This window comes from Pseudorca crassidens, chromosome 1 (genome assembly GCF_039906515.1).
Source record: "Pseudorca crassidens isolate mPseCra1 chromosome 1, mPseCra1.hap1, whole genome shotgun sequence".
Taxonomy (NCBI): Eukaryota; Metazoa; Chordata; class Mammalia; order Artiodactyla; family Delphinidae; genus Pseudorca; species Pseudorca crassidens.
In genome coordinates, this window is record NC_090296.1 from 6,431,255 (window position 1) to 6,448,943 (window position 17,689).

The following is a 17,689-nucleotide window of genomic DNA, read 5'->3' on the forward strand; positions in this document are numbered from 1 at the left end:
AACCAAACAAACAAATGAAACGACGATTTTCTTTCTGCAGAAATATTGAGTTCCCATTTTTACTGACACTACACATCTCGATTCGTTCCAATTTTCTGTAAAGACATAATATAAAATATAACAGCTCAGAAGGCAAAGATAACATTGCAGAATCTCGAATAGAGCCCCACCTTAGCTAAGAGTTAAGCACTGAGAATCGTTCAAAAAATTTTAAACAAGAAGCTCGGCTAGGGGGTCACGTGACTGTTTAATCTGCCCCCATTGCATGGCGTGGTCCACGCAGCACACACTGGGAATCAGAGCCCCACACAAGGTTAGTAAAAAGACGCTCTGATTTGATAAATGATTTATGATTTCCGAACTAGTCCTCAATAAAGAAATTTAAAGAAACTGAAAAATATTAAGGATTATCTGCTGGAACGCACTGTGAAGCTAGAAATATTTGTGAGTTCAAAAAGCTTTCTGACCTCTCCTTTTTTTTTGAAAGATGGTGCAGAAAATGTGGCATTTCTTTCTGTCTGATTGCAGTCTGCACAAAGCCCCAGCTCTGGGCGGAGCACACAGTAGGTCTACAGCACGTTCTGAAGAAAAGAGTCGGAAGGATTGTGGTATTACTTTAGGACCACATTTGTACTTGCAATTTCCCATTTATATTTTCATATGTTAAGCACCTGCCTCCCCCCCCACCCCCCCATTTTGGGGATGGGAGTGACTTTTACTCTAAACAAAGGCTTGGTAGGTCAGGGAGTGGGGTGTGTGTGTGTGTGTGTGTGTGTGTGTGTGTGTGTGTGTGTGTAGTAACCTTCTCAGAAGGGTCTTGGATCCCCTGCCTGCCAGGGGTCCTGAGGACGGGGTAGGGACGGGGCAGGGACGGGGCTGTGACCCGAGCTCCGCCACCCCACTTTCGCTCCGCCCGCCTGTTGTCTGGGCATCGAGAGAGTGGGGAAACTGGGGGCCAGCTGCCGTAGCCGGGCGGGGTCGAGGGAGAGGTCAAGGTCGGCGGAGAGGCAGCTATTGATCCTACTTGGAACGCGAGACAGGGAGCATAGCAAGACTAAAGGGGGAGCTGTGAGACCAGACATTAACAGCTTTCAGCGCTAATGATGCCCGTGCCAGACGGGCAGAGGGAAAAAAAGGAGACTGGAGCGGCAGCTGGGATCGCTCGCTGCGTGCGCCCGGCCGCCTCTCCCGAGAGGAGGAGAAGTAGGAGGAGGGGGAGGAGGGCGAAGGGGCCAGCACAGGGCTGGGCAGGGGCAGGGCAGCCTCTCCCTGGCCGCCGCGAGGTGGAGCGCGCCGGCGGGCTGCGGCGTGTCCAGCCCTGCGCCGGCCCGCCCGCGCGTCCCTCTTCCCGCCGTCGGGGCAGCGTGGGGCCAATGAGGAAGTGCTCCCCGGGTCAGTCGCGGCCCGCGCCGCCCCCTGCCCGCTACTTCCTGCTGGGGGTGGGGCGGGGGTGCCCCATCCCTGGACCCAGCCGCCCGAGCGCGCGCGATTAGGCAGCTGCAGCCGGGGCCCCCGGGCACCCTGCACAGTCCGCGGAGGGGCCTCCTTCCTAGGAGGGGGCTGCCCCATTCCCCCAGGCCACAGACCGGGTCCCCCATCCTTGTAATCGGCCCCGGGAGGGTGAGGGTCGCGTGCTGGGATTTCGGGCGCCGAAGCGCCGGCGGCGCGGAGAGGCAGGCCAGCCGCGGCGATTTGAGTCCAGACCTGCCCCCGTGCGCTGTGTGACCTTGGGCAAAGCACTGTCCCTCTCTGGACTTCACACCACCAGTGCTCAGAGAGCTCTCCCAAATTTAAGAATGTGGGCAAGTTGGGATGGCCGGTTTATGGTTTTCTTAAAGAAGTTTATTTAAGGTGCGTGTGGGCATTTTTTTCTTACTTAGGCCACTTTCCTGGAAAGATTTTCGTGGTAGGGCTGCATGGGAGGAGGTGCTTCCAGACTTTGGACCACGTGGAGGTGGGGTGTAGGTGGTGGGTGATGGGCTGCAGCGCGCAGCCCCGGGTGGGTAGCTAGTGCGGACTGGCTCGCCCCCCGCGCCCCTTCGCCCCCCACGCCGCCCCCTCCGCCCAGTCTCCACCCGCTCGTCCGCCGACCCTGCCGCCCGGTCCGCAGAGCTGCACGCTAGGGCACATTTTATTGTTATTAGTTTTTAGGTGGGGGTGGCTTGGGCTGAGAGGTTTTTCTGTCCTCGCCAATGGGCGCTGCGCTCTGTTAAGTTGTTGGTGCCGTCGCCCGACCCACGACCTTGGGGGCGAACGCCCCCACCCCCGTATCCTCCCCAGAGGAAAAGGCCCTGAGGGAGGCGGCGCTCCCGGAGGCGTCACGGCCCAGCCTTTCGCTCCGGTGAGGCCGCCAGGGCCCGGCCTGGGGGCGGGGTGGGGTGGGTGCAGCTGGGCTCGCCCGCGAAGCCCAGTCGGGAGCCAGGCCCGGACCCGCCCTCGCCGCCTCCCGGCCCAGACCCGAGATGCCCTGGGAACGGTGAGGGGGCCGGCCGCGTGGCACGCCCAGCCGGGAGGGCAAGTCGCGAAATAGATGAAGTTGGCTGCGGCCTGGGGAGGGACGAGGAGGTTGGAGTGGGGGTGGAGGTCCACGCGGACTGCGGCCTGGCCTTGTCCCCGGGCCACGGACAGGCGCCCACAACTCCTCTTGTCCTCGCCGGCTGCAGATCAAACGGCTGACAAGGCAGCTGTGTCCTTCCCGGTCTGACGGGCGATTTCCAGTCCTGCCCTGGGCGGAGGAGCCCTGGGGGAGGGGGGCGTTACTTCCAGGCTGCAGTAATTGTCAGGGGGTGGGAGGGAACTGGGGGACCTGAGGGGGTCACCCACACGAGTGGGTCCAGAGATCCGGCCACACCTATTTCTGGGTCAGCAGGTACGAGAACCTCTCCCACGTGGAGCAGCCCTGCCCTTCACCCCCACGCTTCCCACAGATCTCGACGTTGGGGCCGGGGTGTCCGTGTACACCGCAAGGAGTTAATGGGATGAGGTGGAGGGAGCGCACAGATTGGGGTGAACATTCCTTCCGGAATGCGACTCAGACAAGGTCTCACGTTTCCCCTCCCCCAAATGTGCCCTTAATTCTCTGCTCTTAGCATCTTTTATTTTGTCCGCTCCGCTCTCGCCGAGTTTGGAATATCAGGATTTATATGGAGACACTTTTTGGAAGTTTAACCCCGACCCCTCGATAAAACAAAAGTGAAAACAACCAAGGTACTTTTCTAGGGACATGAAGCAATTGACCATCTGCCTCCAGTCCCCGTGTCGACCCCAACCCTCTTTCACAGCCATCCCCACGCCCCCCCCCCCCCCCCCCCCCGCCAAGAGCTTTCGGATGAGTGGGTGGGGACTTGCGTTGATTCAACTTACTTCCACGCACAGCGCACTCCGCCCCTCTTCTCTCGGGGTCCAGCTCCCTGGAGGGGAGGAGGGATGGAGGATTTTCTTTTATTTAAAAATATCCTGCCCAGCGTCCTCCCTCCCCCCCCCTCCCCCAGGCGTTTTGCGCTGGCAGTGCAAGGGGAGGAGAGGAGCGCTCTAAAACGCTGCACGTGTGGCCGGCCTGGACTGCGGGTGTGCGCACGGGCGAATATGTGTGTGAGTGTGTGTGAGTGTGTGAGTGTGTGTGTGTGTGTGTGTGCGCTTTCTTGTTCTCTTACAGGGTACAATGTTAAAAAGCCACCGCTAGTCGCCCCCAGTGCTCCGACTCTCTGGGTCTTTTTGTCTCTAGTGCAGATTAAACGTCACGTCCGCACTTGAACTTGAATTTTATCCCATTGTACAGAGGCAGCCCCAGCCATAGAGAGACCGAGAGCTCCCAGAGAACCCGGACTCCGCCATCTTCACGTTGCAATCTATAGCTCCCAGTCCGCGCCCGCACCGACCCAGGCGCACTGGGCGAGCCGCCCCTCGGCCCAGCTCCCCTCGGGCCCGCGGCGCCAGGGGAGCGCTGGGGAGCGCTCGCGGGGACCCGGCAGCCTCTCCGGCCGGCGCCAGCCTGCCAGGTGAACTGGGAAGGAGCCGCTCCTGGAGTCCCCCCAGAGCCTCGGAAGGGTCAGTCTCCGAGAAAAAAACAGGCAGCCCGCAGAAAACCCAGAAACAACCGAACCGGGGCAGTTTTACATTGCTTTGGGTTTCTGGAGGGGGCGGGGTGAGGGGGTACGAGACAAGTCCCCAAGTTTTCTTTGCTTTTTTTTCTTTTCTTTTTCTTCTATTTTTTATTTGTTTGCATTTTTTTTTTCCTTTTTCCCCCTCCTGGTAGAAGTGCGCTTTCCACCTACCAGACCCTGAAAGAAAGTGTCAGGAGCCGGTGCAAAATCCGGTTTAAGTTCAAGAAGACATTTGCAAGTCCAGGAGGCCAAGCAGTTTGAAGAAGTGTAAGCAATTTTTTTTTCCTTGAAAAGAATATATTTTTGAAGAAACCAGCCAGTCCGCGACAAGCAAGAGCAGATTTTTTTTTTTTTTGCCTTTCTCCTATTTTAGATCGAGAGGTTTTCCTTTTTCCTTCTCTTTTTCTTTTTTTTGCAAACAAAACAAAAAACAGCATAGAAGAAAGCGCAAAATAAAGAAGAAGAAGAGGAGGAAGAGAGGGCAAGAGGGGAAGGAAAAAAAAAAAAACCAAAACACCAACCCGGGCAGAGGAGGCGCGGCGGCGGCGGCGGCAGCGGCGGCGGCGGCAGCGGCGCGGCGCGGCGGCAGCGGCGGCGGCTCGGACCCCTCCCCCGGCTCCCCCCATCGGTGCAGCTCTCCGGGCGATGCCAGAATAGATGCCGGGGCAATGTCCCGCCGCAAACAGGGCAACCCGCAGCACTTGTCCCAGAGGGAGCTCATCACCCGTAAGTGTCTGCGGCGTGCGCGCGAGGGGCCGGAGGATGGGGCTCCGGGCGCCCGGGGCTGGGGACACCGAGCCAGGCGCAGCCGGGCCGGGCGCCGGGGAGGCCCGCGGGCTCGCAGAGGCAGCAGCGTCGGCCCAGAGCATGGTAGGGGGCGGGGGGCCTTGGGAAAGTTTCTTTGCAGCCCGGAGAGTCCGGGCTCTGCGCACTCAGACGCGCCTCGGGCTCGGGGGCCTGCGGAGCGGGCTCCGGGCCGGGGAGGGGGCGCGCGGGCTGGAGGAGGTGTGTGTGTGCGCGCGGATCCCGGCTGGACGCTCGCCCCTCCGAGCGGCGTGTGTGGCGGCGGCGGCGCTGGTGGCGGGGTTTGGAGAGGAGGGGGAGGGGGCTGGGGGAGCGGAGGGGGAGGGGAGCCGGGAAGTGGGGAAAAGTTGGCTAGCGCGTGGGTCCGCGCTGACGGCGCGGGCGGAGGAGAGCGGGGTGCGCTCGGGCCTGGGGGAGATGCGGGGCGAGGGGCGGCCGCCGGCTCCGAGTCCCCCAGGCGCTGCACCCGGCCGGGCAGGGCGCCTGCCACGCCGGTCCTAGGATTCCGCAGCCGCCTTTCTCTCCCCTCCTCTTGCTATTTGCAAAAGAATCCAGCTGCGTGGCTGTTTGCCGGGCTCCTGCACCCCAACCCCCATTTCCCCACCTCCGTCTGTCTCCTGGGATGATCTTGTCTTCTTTCCCCCACTCCAAAAGAAGGTGGGGGCATCGGGGGCTTGTGAAAAATCCCCGCCACGGGGGGAAAAAAAGCGTTGTTAGCTAGGAGTGGGATGTGCTTGTACAATAGTGGAGGGGGGGAAGAAAAAAAGAAAAAAGGAAAGAGATCTATCAATCTCTCACCCATCTTCCTATCTCGGATCTTTCATCTCCCCTATCTAAATAAACAAGGCAGGTCGCAGTGGAAATCCACCGGCTGAAATCGTGTGGATTTCAAGCAAGTGGCGGGGCGGGCAAAGTCAGGCAGCGGGGCAGAGACGCAGCAGCTTCCAGCGCCGCAGTCGGGTTTATTTAGCAAAGGGAAGAAGCGTGCGGGAGCGGGCCAGGTACGGGGTTTGCAGGGGAGCTCGCCCGGCTGCCTGCACGCTTGCACCCCCGGAAGGTCGGCTCGCAGCGCTCCCCGCCCGCCGCAGCCCGCGGGGCCGCTGCTCCGCGGCGCGCAAACCTTTCCCCGCGGTCCTTTCTCTCGCGGTGCCTGGGTCGCCTTTGCTTTTTTTTTTTTTTTTTAATTTTTTTGAAACTGCAATAGAAATAAAACGTCCTCTGGGTGCCATCGAAACAGCGGGCAGGTTGTGTTCCTGCAGTCCTTGGAGCACCTCGTCAGGCTGGGGCCGGGCTGCCGGCGCGGAGCTGGAGAAGGGCTGCGCGCCCAGCCGCCGCCGAGGACCGGCTGCGGGGCGGCCGAGAGCCGAATATTTATGTTATATTTAAAAAAATTTAAATAAATAAATAAATATATAAAGGGGTTCTCCCCTCCCCTGAAAACTCAGCATAGGCGCCATCTGCTCGGAGCATTTGCTGCTGCCATCTCTCCTTTGTTACAGCAGATACATTAGTAAGAATTTGTGGATTTATTATTATTTTGGGGGGAAGGGAATAGATATTAAAGTGGGCTTGCCTTGGGAGAGGGATACCTTTCTGGAGGGAGGGAAGAGGACTTCTATTTTTCATCATTGTAACATCAAAGGAGACTCGCTGGTTGCATTTAAAACAAAATGTTTTGCGACCATATTTGAACCTGGTTTGATCAAGGTCCTCATCGCCAGTTGACATTTCGTCCTTTACCAATCCTTTAGCAATCGCTTATTCTACCCCCCTCCCCCGTTTAGATGGTGGAGTGGCTGTTAGAATGTCTGTACTTGCAGACGCCTAATTTCTCCAGGAGGCAATTTGCCCCACAGAGCCTCTGTATAATTGCAAGGGTTGTTTTTGAGGAGGGGGAAGTTGGGGGGGGGGAGTCCGGGAAGGGGGAGTTGTCTGGGGTGCATTGCCAAGCTGGCAGCAGCGAAGGAGCCAGGAGTGTTTGCAGTTGTGTGTAAAGGGGGAAAGAAGCAGGTAGGTTCGCTTTGCTTTTGCTCTCTCCTCTCTGGTGTTCCTGGGACCTCAGGAGCAAGCCCTGGCCAGGAGGACTGGCGGCAGCTGGGCATGGGGGGCGAGGGGTGCCTAGTGCAACATCCTTCCATCCTTCATTTGTTTCACGGCTGTTTCAGTCTTGCTCAGAGCAGTGCTGGGGAAAGCCGGCTGACCCTGGAGCAGTGGCAGGGAAGGAGAGGTGGGGAGGAGACCAGGGGGCAAAGGATATCCCACCTGCCTTCCTGGAGTGCACGGAGCCCAGGGCATATGCAGGGGTTTAAGCAGGGAGAGTGGTCCAACCAGTTTTCAGACAAGGCTATTTATTATCCAAAAGCAGCTGGCTTTTCTGTCTGTCCTATGTCACCCGGAAGGTGGGAGTGCAGGCAGGGGAAAAGCAAGAATTGGATGCAGTTTCGGCTGTAGGGCCTGTGCAAGTGTGCCTTTCCACAACGATGCAGGAGTTGTGGGTCTCGTGTGCTCTGGAGCCCTGGCCAGCAAAATGAGTGCTGCCGCAGCCCCGATCCGGTGTCCACATTTTAGTTCAAATGTGAAAGAAACAGCCTAAAACGTGGTGCATCTTCAGTTGGGTGGCAGCCCGCCGGCCTCAGGTTCTTTAGAGATGATGCAACTTAGTATAACTGATGGTTTGAGAAACAGAAGAGCACACAAACAGCATCGATCATCTTGCAGGGGGGTTGGCAAGTGGGAGAAGGGCTCCATAATGAGCTAGTTAAATTTACAGACAGGGCCAGTGAGAAGAGGAGTGAGGTAGAAAAGAGAGAGTGGGAGACAGCTGGGGATGAAGACTGAGGCTTCTGGTTTGTTTCAAAATGTTTGACCCAGATGGATATGGCTTTTAAAACCGGAGGACAGACACAGCTTTCAAGAAAAACAAACACAAAACAACACAGTGACAGTAGTGGACAGGGTAGGATGAGGACCAGTGACTGGCCAGGCAGAGGGAAGGGCCATGAGCCCACTGTGCCAGGCCGGGTGAGTGGGGAGGCAGATGAACCCCAGGCCATGCAGGAGCTCTGAGGCTTCCCGAAGGAAATAAGAAGGCCAGGGTAGATTACACAGACCCAGCGAAGGTGATTTTTTTCGACAACCCACCAACAGGTTTCCTTGGAAGGTTAGTAATTTTCCGTATGAATTCACGATTTTGCAGAACTACTAGAGACCCCAGATTTGACACGGAAGTTAGGGTGTGTTAATTCCATGGTTGCCTTTTAAATTAGGCTTTGCTGTGGCTGTGTGTTTTGAAGGCCGCTGTGCTTACAATTATCTTAACTTCCCAGGGTAGAGTATATCTCCAGGTGTCCACATATCTTTCAAAATTGGGCCTCTGATAAATTTCATAAGACCTGGGTCCCTCTTTTTTTTTGGTAGTTGGTGGGGGGAGTGAAGTTTGTCTCCCTTCTGCACAGAAGGGAACCCCATATCATTAGAAGTGTGATATAAGTCAGCTGCTCTGATTCTAAGGGAGAATAGAAATGTGTTCATCCAAGGTGTTATGCCAGGCGGACTTTATTCATTTGTAATTCACACCTGAGAGAAAAAATAGCCATGAGCATATTTTAACAACCCATAATATTTTTAAAGGGTAGTCTTTCCCTCCCTGAAAATTATGCACGGGGGCATATTTCCTTTTTTTCTGAGGGTGGGAGGTGGCTCTCTGTGCTTTGGCCTTGGCGATTTTTGTCTGGCCTTCAAAATATTTCGTAACAGAAAACGAGTCATTTCTCAAGTGCTGGAGTGAACGCAGTTGCTTTGGTGAAGGCGGCCTTAGGAACATGGAGGGAGGCTGAGTCAGATGCTGGGATGTGATGCTTTGCTGACCACTGTGCGGGGCCAGATGGGTCTCATTGACCAAAGGGGAGGCCAATTTTGGGTGCCCCGGACAGTAATTAGCATCTGTCTCAGGTGAGATGGGAGCGCGCAAAGCAATCGATCAGTTTCCCGCTGTAGAGGGCACTGGTTTCTAGCGCCTTATCAGAATCGAGCTGTTGGCACTGTCTTTGGGCTTAGAACACGGCTTGCACCCGCCTTCTCTTTTTCCTTTTCATCTCCTTTCTCCGATCGCTTTGCATTCTCCGTTGCTTGTTGTGATAAAATACTTTCCAAAATAAACTTTCAGTTGAATTGGCTTTTAGTTGATGGCAAGGCTGCAACGCCCAGCAGCGTCTGGCGCCTCTTGGCAGCTAGGGGGAGCTCGGTGCCCGTGTCATGCGTGCAGCCGTCGCTGCGAGGGGCCGGGACCCGGCTTCCATCAGCCGCGAAAGCAGTTTACGTTGCTGCAAAAATGTCCTAAGTGTGAAGTTGTAATATTGATTTTCCTGCAGAGAGTCGAGCAGGACAAAATGAGAATATAAGTTTGAGAAGTCTATTTTCGAGCCGTCGGCATTGATTTACAAGCCCTCACTAGGCAGATGGGGACAATTTTCTTTTTTTAATTTTTTTTTTAAACAGTTACAATTGTTAGCTTTGAATGGGCGTGTTTCCTCCGGTTAGTCTGCGGTCTCGACTTTCTGAATTGCGTTAGGTCGTTGAGGCATGCCTGATGGGGTGAGGGGGTCTGCGAAGGGTGAACCTCGTTTTGTCCATTCCTGTGTTGCATGTCACAGACCTGGGGATCTGCCACTGCTCTGGGGAGTCATGCGTCTCAAACAGCTTGATGAGTGGAAATCTTTTCAGCTCAGATTTTATAACACTTGGATCCTCAATTCCATTTATTAGGTAACGTTCCCACTGTACTAAGTGAACTAGCACCATTCCCCAAAGAGATAAAATGCCAACTCGAATAATGTGTAAAACTTTGTCTGGAAGGAGTATGTGCTTGCTAGACCCAGCGTTGCTAATACCTTTCACCCCAAACGGTGCCCTTAATGGATGGCTTTTAATGACACGATTTCTCCCCTAACCGTGTAATTTCGTGCTGGGGAATATGTGTGCTTTTGATCACGGAATTTGTGGATCTATAATGTCTTCTTCTCCAAGTTCAAGAAATCTGCAGAGGGCTTCCCAGGTGGCGCAGTGGTTGAGGGTCTGCCTGCCGATGCAGGGGACACGGGTTCGTGCCCCGGTCCGGGAAGATCCCACATGCCGCGGAGCGGCTGGGCCCGTGAGCCATGGCCGCTGAGCCTGCGCGTCCGGAGCCTGTGCTCCGCAACGGGAGAGACGCCACAACAGTAAGAGGCCCGCGTACCGCAAAAAAAAAAAAAAAAAAAGAAATCTGCAGACAGCACAGTTAACCCAGAGTCTTCTGCTTGAGTTCAATATATGGGCAGAAGAGGTAACGTGGCGACAGGAAAGGAGTGCTTTATTCTAACCTGAAAGAGAAATAAATTAGGTCAGACAAAAGCCTAGCGCTGTCATCAGGCAGAGCAAGAGCCTTCACTCTCCAGTACAGAGGGCCAGCAATTTATCTGATGATTTCTCGACTTCATTTAATGTCTGAATCGAGCCTGCTGTAAGCATATTGTGGCAGCGAGCTCATTTGACGACTCAGAGACGAGGCGTCACTGTCACCTCGAAGCCTTGGGCTGGGACAGTTGCCTCTGGCCTGCAGAGAACCGTTAAAAAAATTCATTTCAGAAATCCCCAGTCCTTTGCCTTGGAACTTGGGGGAGTTTCACAAGCTGTAACTAAACACAGACTACAGATACCACAATGTGTGAAGAAAAATATTATATGGGGGAGGGTAAAGATGGGGTCCTTGACCTTTGGGGACTATCTCCTCCATCTCCTATGGCTTAAGGAAGGACCTTCTGGCTGTCCAGTTAGGTCTTACCGTTAGCTGAAACTCTCCAGGGACTTTGGACTAAGTTGAATGCTGTTGTCACATCTGGGAGGACAAGGGACAGTAAATGCTCCTTGGGGACCATGCCCACGGTCAAGTTGTTGATGCCGGCCAAGCATCTGCAGGTGGTGTTAGCTGTGGGCCCGCTGGGGTATTTTTTTCATGGGGAGAGGGCACATCAGAAGACCAGGGATGAATGTGTCACCCGGCTGCTCTGAGCATGGCTTTGTCACTTTCCAGCTCTATTTACTCACACGCTTGGGCCTGGGGGCCTGTGTGTCCTTTTCCCCACCCCCTGCTCCCAATCCCACACATCTTCCTTCCTTCCCAGAGAGCCAAACCTCAGTGAGATCTACCCGAGCTGTCGTCCCCTCCCCAAGAAAAGCCATTTGTTGACCTCCTCCCTGGAGCAGTAGTTTTCCCCAGGCGAGTATAAAAAGTGCCGAGAGCAGGCTATTTGGAGACACATGAAAAGCAGAGGGACACACTTCGTGTGTCTTCTGCACGAGCCTGCGAGTGGGGTGAGGGGAACAGCATCGTTTTTACTGGCAAAAGTGACACCAGATTGCGCTTTGATTAATGGTGCTACATTCACGGGGACTCTCGTCCGGCATTTTGACATATGCAAGTCTTTTGTGTAGTTGCTGAAATTCAAGAAATTCATTCTTTATTTCTTTTTCCGAGGCAGCTGATCATCTGCTTGGGTGTTGAATCAGACAGACTGAGCTCTGGTACTGTAATGAAATCCCAGACCACACAAAATTAGGTAACTTCAAAGTAAAAAAAAAAAAAAAAAATCCTCTGTTTCACACAACTTTTTTATGACCCCCTTCAATTGAACTGCTGAAATGCAAATACACTTGAGAACGTTCTAACAACTTCAGTGCTAAAACAACACACGAAAATGACTCAAGGAAGCTGAATGCCAATGTTACTGTGATGAACGTGCACCTCAGAAATGGATGCCCTGCTGAGAATTAAAAAATTGGTGGAGGATCACGTTTAAATTTCTCCCTTGGAAACGAGATGCTGAAAGCAGCTTCCACTCTTGCTAGTTTGCTGTCGGCCTCAGAGACTCTCCTCCAGTTAAGGGCTTGTAGCTCAGCGTCCTGTATGATGGCCCTTTTCTTCTGCTGAGCACCTTTGAAAAAGCACAGCGTTACATAAAACAAATCTCTTCGTTGGGCCCCGAAGAATGCTTTTACGTCGCATCGTTGTGAGCTCTGTCGTGTCTCTGAAGATTTAAGGCGTTTGCAATTTTCTGGGATCTTCTGAATGTGTTTAGAAGTATTTCTGTACCTTTCCTTTTTTTTTTTCTTTTCTTTAAAGAACTATTTTATTTCTCAAATCATAGGTCACTCCATTCTTTGGTCTCATGGACTTGACTTCTTTCTTAGTAACCTTTTAGTAGTGGACGGGCTCTGTGAATACACCTGAACGCTGCTCTCCTTAATGGGCTCTTTTTCCTGCTTTTGACTGTGTGAGACCCGGCCTCCGGAGCTCAGTTTTGCGGGATCTGGAGAGGTGGATGCAGTGGGGGAGGGGGGAGAGGTTGGACTGAGTCCATGGAGCAAGTTAGGGTGTGTTGCAGCGAGCTGATTTTAACACGCTAAAGTATTCTGAAACCAGGCCGGGGGCATGGAGGACAATATGTGTATGTATATGGGGGTGCCCCTCACACCCTCAGAACTCCCCACCTGGAGTCTACCGGCTGGGTTCTTCCTGCACCCCAAACCTCTCCTCGGATCAGGAATCCCCGCCTTCCTGAAATGCAGGCCAAGCCTTCCCCATGATGGGCCCGGTCAGCCAGACCCTGGGTCATTTTCACGGGAAGGGAAATCCACGTTACAGATAAGGTTGTGCCCTGGCATCCTTCTCTCTGCCCAGATGTCAGAAATCTTGAACATTTCATTTTGAGGCGTGTGCTGTGTCTGGCATGGAGCAGATGGGGCCTTGAGGGGTGGTGGCCGGCCCTGGTGTGTGCCCGTCCCTGCAGCGGATTTGAGGGCGCTGGGGAGGTGGCCTTTGAGGGTCTCAAGGAGGCTCGGGGTCTGGGTGACACCTGGAACAGGCTGGAGTCCTCAGCCCTTCTCCCTGGAGGGCAGGTGGTCCGGGAAGAGAGAGCTCATCTCTCTGCGGAACCCGTCTCTCACCAGCCTGGCTGCACCCCCCCGGGTCGGGTCCTTGCTTGGAGGCGGGAGTTGGGTGGGCAGACGGGAGGCAGGGACCCGGCTGCGTCCTGACCCTTCTTGGCCCCTCGAGGAACGTCCTCGGGACACTGCCTGGCTCAGCTGAGGCTCCCCGCTTATCTGCGACTCCTCTGCCGGGCGCTGCGCGATTCCCTCTGTGCGGAGAACTTCATAAATGTCTTGTCGAGCCTTTAAGCGTCATCTAGTCATAGATTATTTTCTCCACCAAGAATTGATTCCTTCTCTCTCCCATCCACCCCTCCCCCCGCCACACACGGTTGTTATTTTCTCTTGGAGCCAATAAATTAAACATTGATGGAAGCTCAGAAAGTGTTGTGCTCCGTCGAGTTCGCGTTTTAGTGGCGTTTAGGTGTCGCCTGGGGTCTTGGCCCCTCCCTGACTGTTCGCGGGGAGGAGAGTGAAAAGATCCTTTTGCAGATTACTGGTGAGCACGGGCCGGCTGGCAAAGGCTCCGTCTTCGTAGGAAGCAGGTGTAACGTCTCCAGAGGCAGGGCTCCGGCAGGCGGATGGGTGCTCAACGTTTCTTGTAAACACTCGTGCAAATAGGATGGCGGCTGTGACGTTGGTGGCCCAAGATTTTGAGAGCCTGGCACCCCTCCTCCCCACATCCTTCCCCTATCCACCCACGCCCCCATCACTGAATCCATAACTCTATGTAGGTGTCTCCTGGTCTGTGGCTTAGCCATTAAGGACAGCGATCTGGATTTGAATCAGTGCAGGGGTAAGGGGACACGGGCCTGTGCGCTGTGTGTGCAGCAGGGCACACACGCTGTGCTCTGGGGACAGAGGCCCGCCCCTTGGCTGGAATTCCCCGAAGGGCAGGTGCAGGGGCAGTTGTTAGGGGAGACCCAGGGTGGGCGGGGCCCTTGGAGCCCAGCGTGTGTGTAGGGCAGTCACTGACCAGGTAAGGCTCGCTAGGCCTTTGCAGCTGCCGGGGGCCTGTGGGCTGCTTGGCTGGGCCGGTGTTAATGATGTCTTTCCATCTGTCTTCTGCCCACATTCCTTCCCAGCCAAGCATGGGGGAGCGAGTCTTAGGACCAAGTGCTTCCTCGTCCACTTAACAACAACGTCCATTATTATCTGCGAACCCTGATTTCATTGCTTCTGAATGCATTTATCAGCTGGGAGGAGGCCTCGCCTTGTGAATTAAATGTGGTTTTGTTGTAAAGGAAAATTACAACAAATGTATAAGTGTGTGTGTGTGAATACACGTTTGTCCATGTGCTTTCGGACGTCACATTTCAGGACCCACCCCAATCTGATACCTGACGTTTAAACAGGTCGTCTGCTGCATTCATTCATTTTTCCTCCTAATGAGTCAAACATTTTAGCGATCCCTCTGCTTTATTCAGCTCGTACTAGTGAGGGCAGCAGTATTTTCCAGGGCTGCCTGACACTCGGGGAGCTTTGCGTGAAAGCAAAAATCCTCTCGCGGGAAAGACCTCATCTTCGCCTTCTTTTTTTGAAGAAGTTTGCCGGACAGGGCAGCCTGAGGGACTGGTTTGTAGGGTCTGGGAATTTGAAAGGCTGTTTCGTTTGTATGTGGCTTTTCACTTTTCTGGTGCTTTCTCATCGCTGGGTGCCTGTCCCAGCAGGGGCCGGGTTCTCTGAGGCTGTGTGGGCTCCATCGAGGTGCCCACAGGTCAGAGGAAGGAAGGTTCTGGGGTGGGGGCCAGGCCCATCTCACTTTGCCCTCCTCTGAGCTTGGGCAAGTGGTTCTTTCTCCTTTTATTTCTTCTGTGAGGGACAGGGTTCTAAGAAGGGACACACACACAGACACACACACGCACACACATGCACCCCACACGCCCAGCTCGGTATCCGCCTGCCAGCGGAAGTGAAACCACAGCCCTTTGGGGGTGTCTCCGAAGGCCTTGAACATGAGATTCAGCAAGCTGTCTTGGTCCACCTGCTCTGGCCTAGAAATTTGACAGTTTTGGGGTTCTGGGTGACGTCGCTGCCTTCCTGGGAAGCGCCTCCTGAAGAGTCAAAGCCCAGAGCTCCCCGTGCCAGGGGCTGGGCAGAGGGAACCCCATTATTGGAGTTGGGTGAAAACCCCTGTCATCCTAAGGAGTTTTACTTTCAGCACTGCAAGTGGGGAGGGGGGGAAGGGGATTTTTTTGTGTTTCTTTTTCTCCTGCACGCCCTTGGAGGAGGCAGTGAGCTGGACCCGGGGTCTGGAGACCCGAGTTCAGAGCCGTCTGCAGGATGGGACGCCAGCAGCGCCTGGCTGCTCAGGCTGGTTGGCTGGAGGGAGAAATTAGACCTGCAGCCCAGTGAACGGCTTCGGCTATTTTCAAACTCAATTACTGGGGCTCACAAGGGCTTGCTGCGTGAGGAAAGTGAAAAGGCAGAGGCCGCCAAATAAAGGAAAGAATACCAGATGTTACCCAAAACAGCAAAACAAAAAAAAAAGGAGAAAAAGGAAAAAGTACTGGTACAGAGTCCTTAGCAAAAGACGGAGGGGCGAGGGAGGGATACTTATGAACAGGTGACCTTTGCTCATTTTTAAATTCGTCTGTGTTTCTTTTAAAAGAGAAAAGAAAATTGAAATTATGTAGCTTAAAACCTCCCAACAGAGAGGAGATATTCATGCTTCTTCCCAAAACTCCCACCAGGAGTACGGATGGACGGACTTGGCTGAAAAAGTTAATGAAAAGCAAAACCAAGCAAAACCAAAACAAGGAAACCAAAGATGAAATTAGACGGCAGAAAACACCTCCCCATCCTCAGAAAGGATGATCAAGTTGGGATTTGGATGGATGAGCTGTTGTCTTTGTTTATTTTTATCAAATGCCCTTATGGAGGCAGCCGGCTGCCAGGCCCGCTCAGGAGGGCCCGGGTACCTCCACAGAACTCACCCCTGTTTCATTTGAATTCTCAATTTCATTTTGTCCTTTTTCTTTTGCATTTTAGCGCATTTCCTTTGTGCCTCTCTCTCTCTCTCTTTTTAACAAAACAATATTTTGACATTCTCCCCCCATTTATTAGAGTTCCTTTTCTAGAAATGGCCTACAATACATCCTTATATTTCTAAAGAACTGTTTTCACAGCCCTCTCCTTTGGCTCTGAAATTATGTATATGTAATTGGTAATTAAAGGTGCGAGCTTTTCAATATAAACAGTATTGCTCAATGTTAGATCATTAAAGGGGAAAGAGGCACTGAATAATTACCTTTTACATTCTGGCAAACCGTTCGCAGGAACCTGGAACCCAGTGCCCCCTAGAACCACTGTTCGGCGTGAGGGTTGTGATTACATTTTAACCATAGCAAAGCGTCTTTTCATAAAATAAATTGGTAAATGAATCATGTAGCATTGTCTTCCAACTCTTTTTAAAATAAACCCCGATTTCTTTTTAAAGTGTAATTAGTGGTTTCTGGGGCTGCCTTTGTGCACTGTTTCTCATATCTTATAGGTTCTTTTTGTTAGAGGTATGCAGACGAGAGATTTCGGATTTCCTCATCTGCGGAGTGTTTCTGTGCGGTCACATTTCCAGTGCGTTTCTACGTGTAATTCATCGAGGGTTCTGTCTGCTTTTCTATAAGCACAGGCGGGATCTCAAATTGTCACTTCCCTTCTCAGCAATACCTGTGCACTGACCCGTGCATGCCTAGTTCATACATGTTACATGTGCCGTCTATCCGGTCTTATACATGGACTCTCACAGGCCCTGGAGAAGCTTGTATTCAGAAAATACAGAGCAGTGATTTATATGTAGGATGGAAGATGCCACAGAATTTTTTCCTTAAATTGTCTGTTCTTTGGCTCTGACCCGTCAATAACTTCACTGCCACGGAATGTGTTTTCCCCCATTCCATTTCTTCCCTGTGTTCTGTGGTTTTCATTATCCTTTCCTAAATACCGTACAACAGAAAATGTACCTGCCTCCTCGGGTTTCAGACCTCTGGCCGCCCTCTTGCTTCTCTGAAGACCCTGCCGCTTGTGCTATCTACATGACGACTGACATTTGCTCTCGAAAAATTCCACCCCGAATTTGCTCAGACCCCGAGGAAGGATGCAACCTCACTGTCCGCGTCCCTTATTTATGACAGTTTCGGCTGCCGTGTCTCCCAGTTTTCCCTGAGGGGGTTGCTGCGTTTTGAGGCATTTATTAGCTTCAAAATAGTTGGGTCCCGTGCCCCCTACAAAAAAGAATGAAAGGAGATATATCGGCTGCTAAAGAAATATGAAAACGTACAGCCCGTTGAAAGTGTGGTTCGTCCTCTGCCAAGAAATGCTTTTGTAGTCTGAAGAATTATTTTTTTTTCTTTTCTTTTTTCTGGGAGTGACAATAAAACCAACAAACAAAAAAGGACAGTGGGGAGTTGGTGAGTGTCGGGAAATCTACAAAGCAATGGAAGGCTGACCGGGAGCAGAGTGTCTGGCAGGAAAGCCGGCTCCCGCTTTCAGCCAGCCAACTCCCAGCGTCTCTTCCCTGCATTTTTCTTTTTTTTTTCTTTCAATATTTCTTTTTGAACCAACGCTCACTTGTTGCTTTCTGAGCCCGTGGGTTCCTTTCTCTCGCAAGGACTGGCCCTGGGACGCCCGTCTGGGTTTCTGTTTTCTTGCCTGGTGTGCAGCCAGGTCTCAGGCAGAGGAATGCAAGCAGGACTCTTATGAATGGGGAGGACGTGAATGAAAGGTGGGAGGGAAGAGAGGGGGCAGCCTGAGCCTAAGCGGGGAGAGACAGCTCTGGCTCCCGGTTCTCAGCCTTGGCCGCCCATCGGAGTCACCTGGGAATC

General features: G+C 53.3%; 1 protein-coding gene across 6 annotated transcripts in view; it reads left to right on the forward strand.

Annotated features, from left to right (window-relative positions):
• Positions 1–2,411: 2,411 nt before the first annotated feature.
• The window catches only part of BCL11B (BCL11 transcription factor B), a 94,740-nt gene continuing 79,462 nt past the window's right edge, over positions 2,412–17,689 (forward strand). For 3 of the 6 annotated variants that reach the window (XM_067726197.1, XM_067726186.1, XM_067726207.1), the window contains exon 1: positions 2,815–4,829. In XM_067726197.1, coding sequence (XP_067582298.1) covers positions 4,772–4,829 — 58 coding nt within the window. In that variant the 5' untranslated portion in view covers positions 2,815–4,771. Of the gene's footprint in view, positions 2,477–2,814; positions 4,830–17,689 lie in introns of those variants that run through there. The other 3 variants (XM_067726177.1, XM_067726157.1, XM_067726167.1) reach the window with 3 other exon arrangements.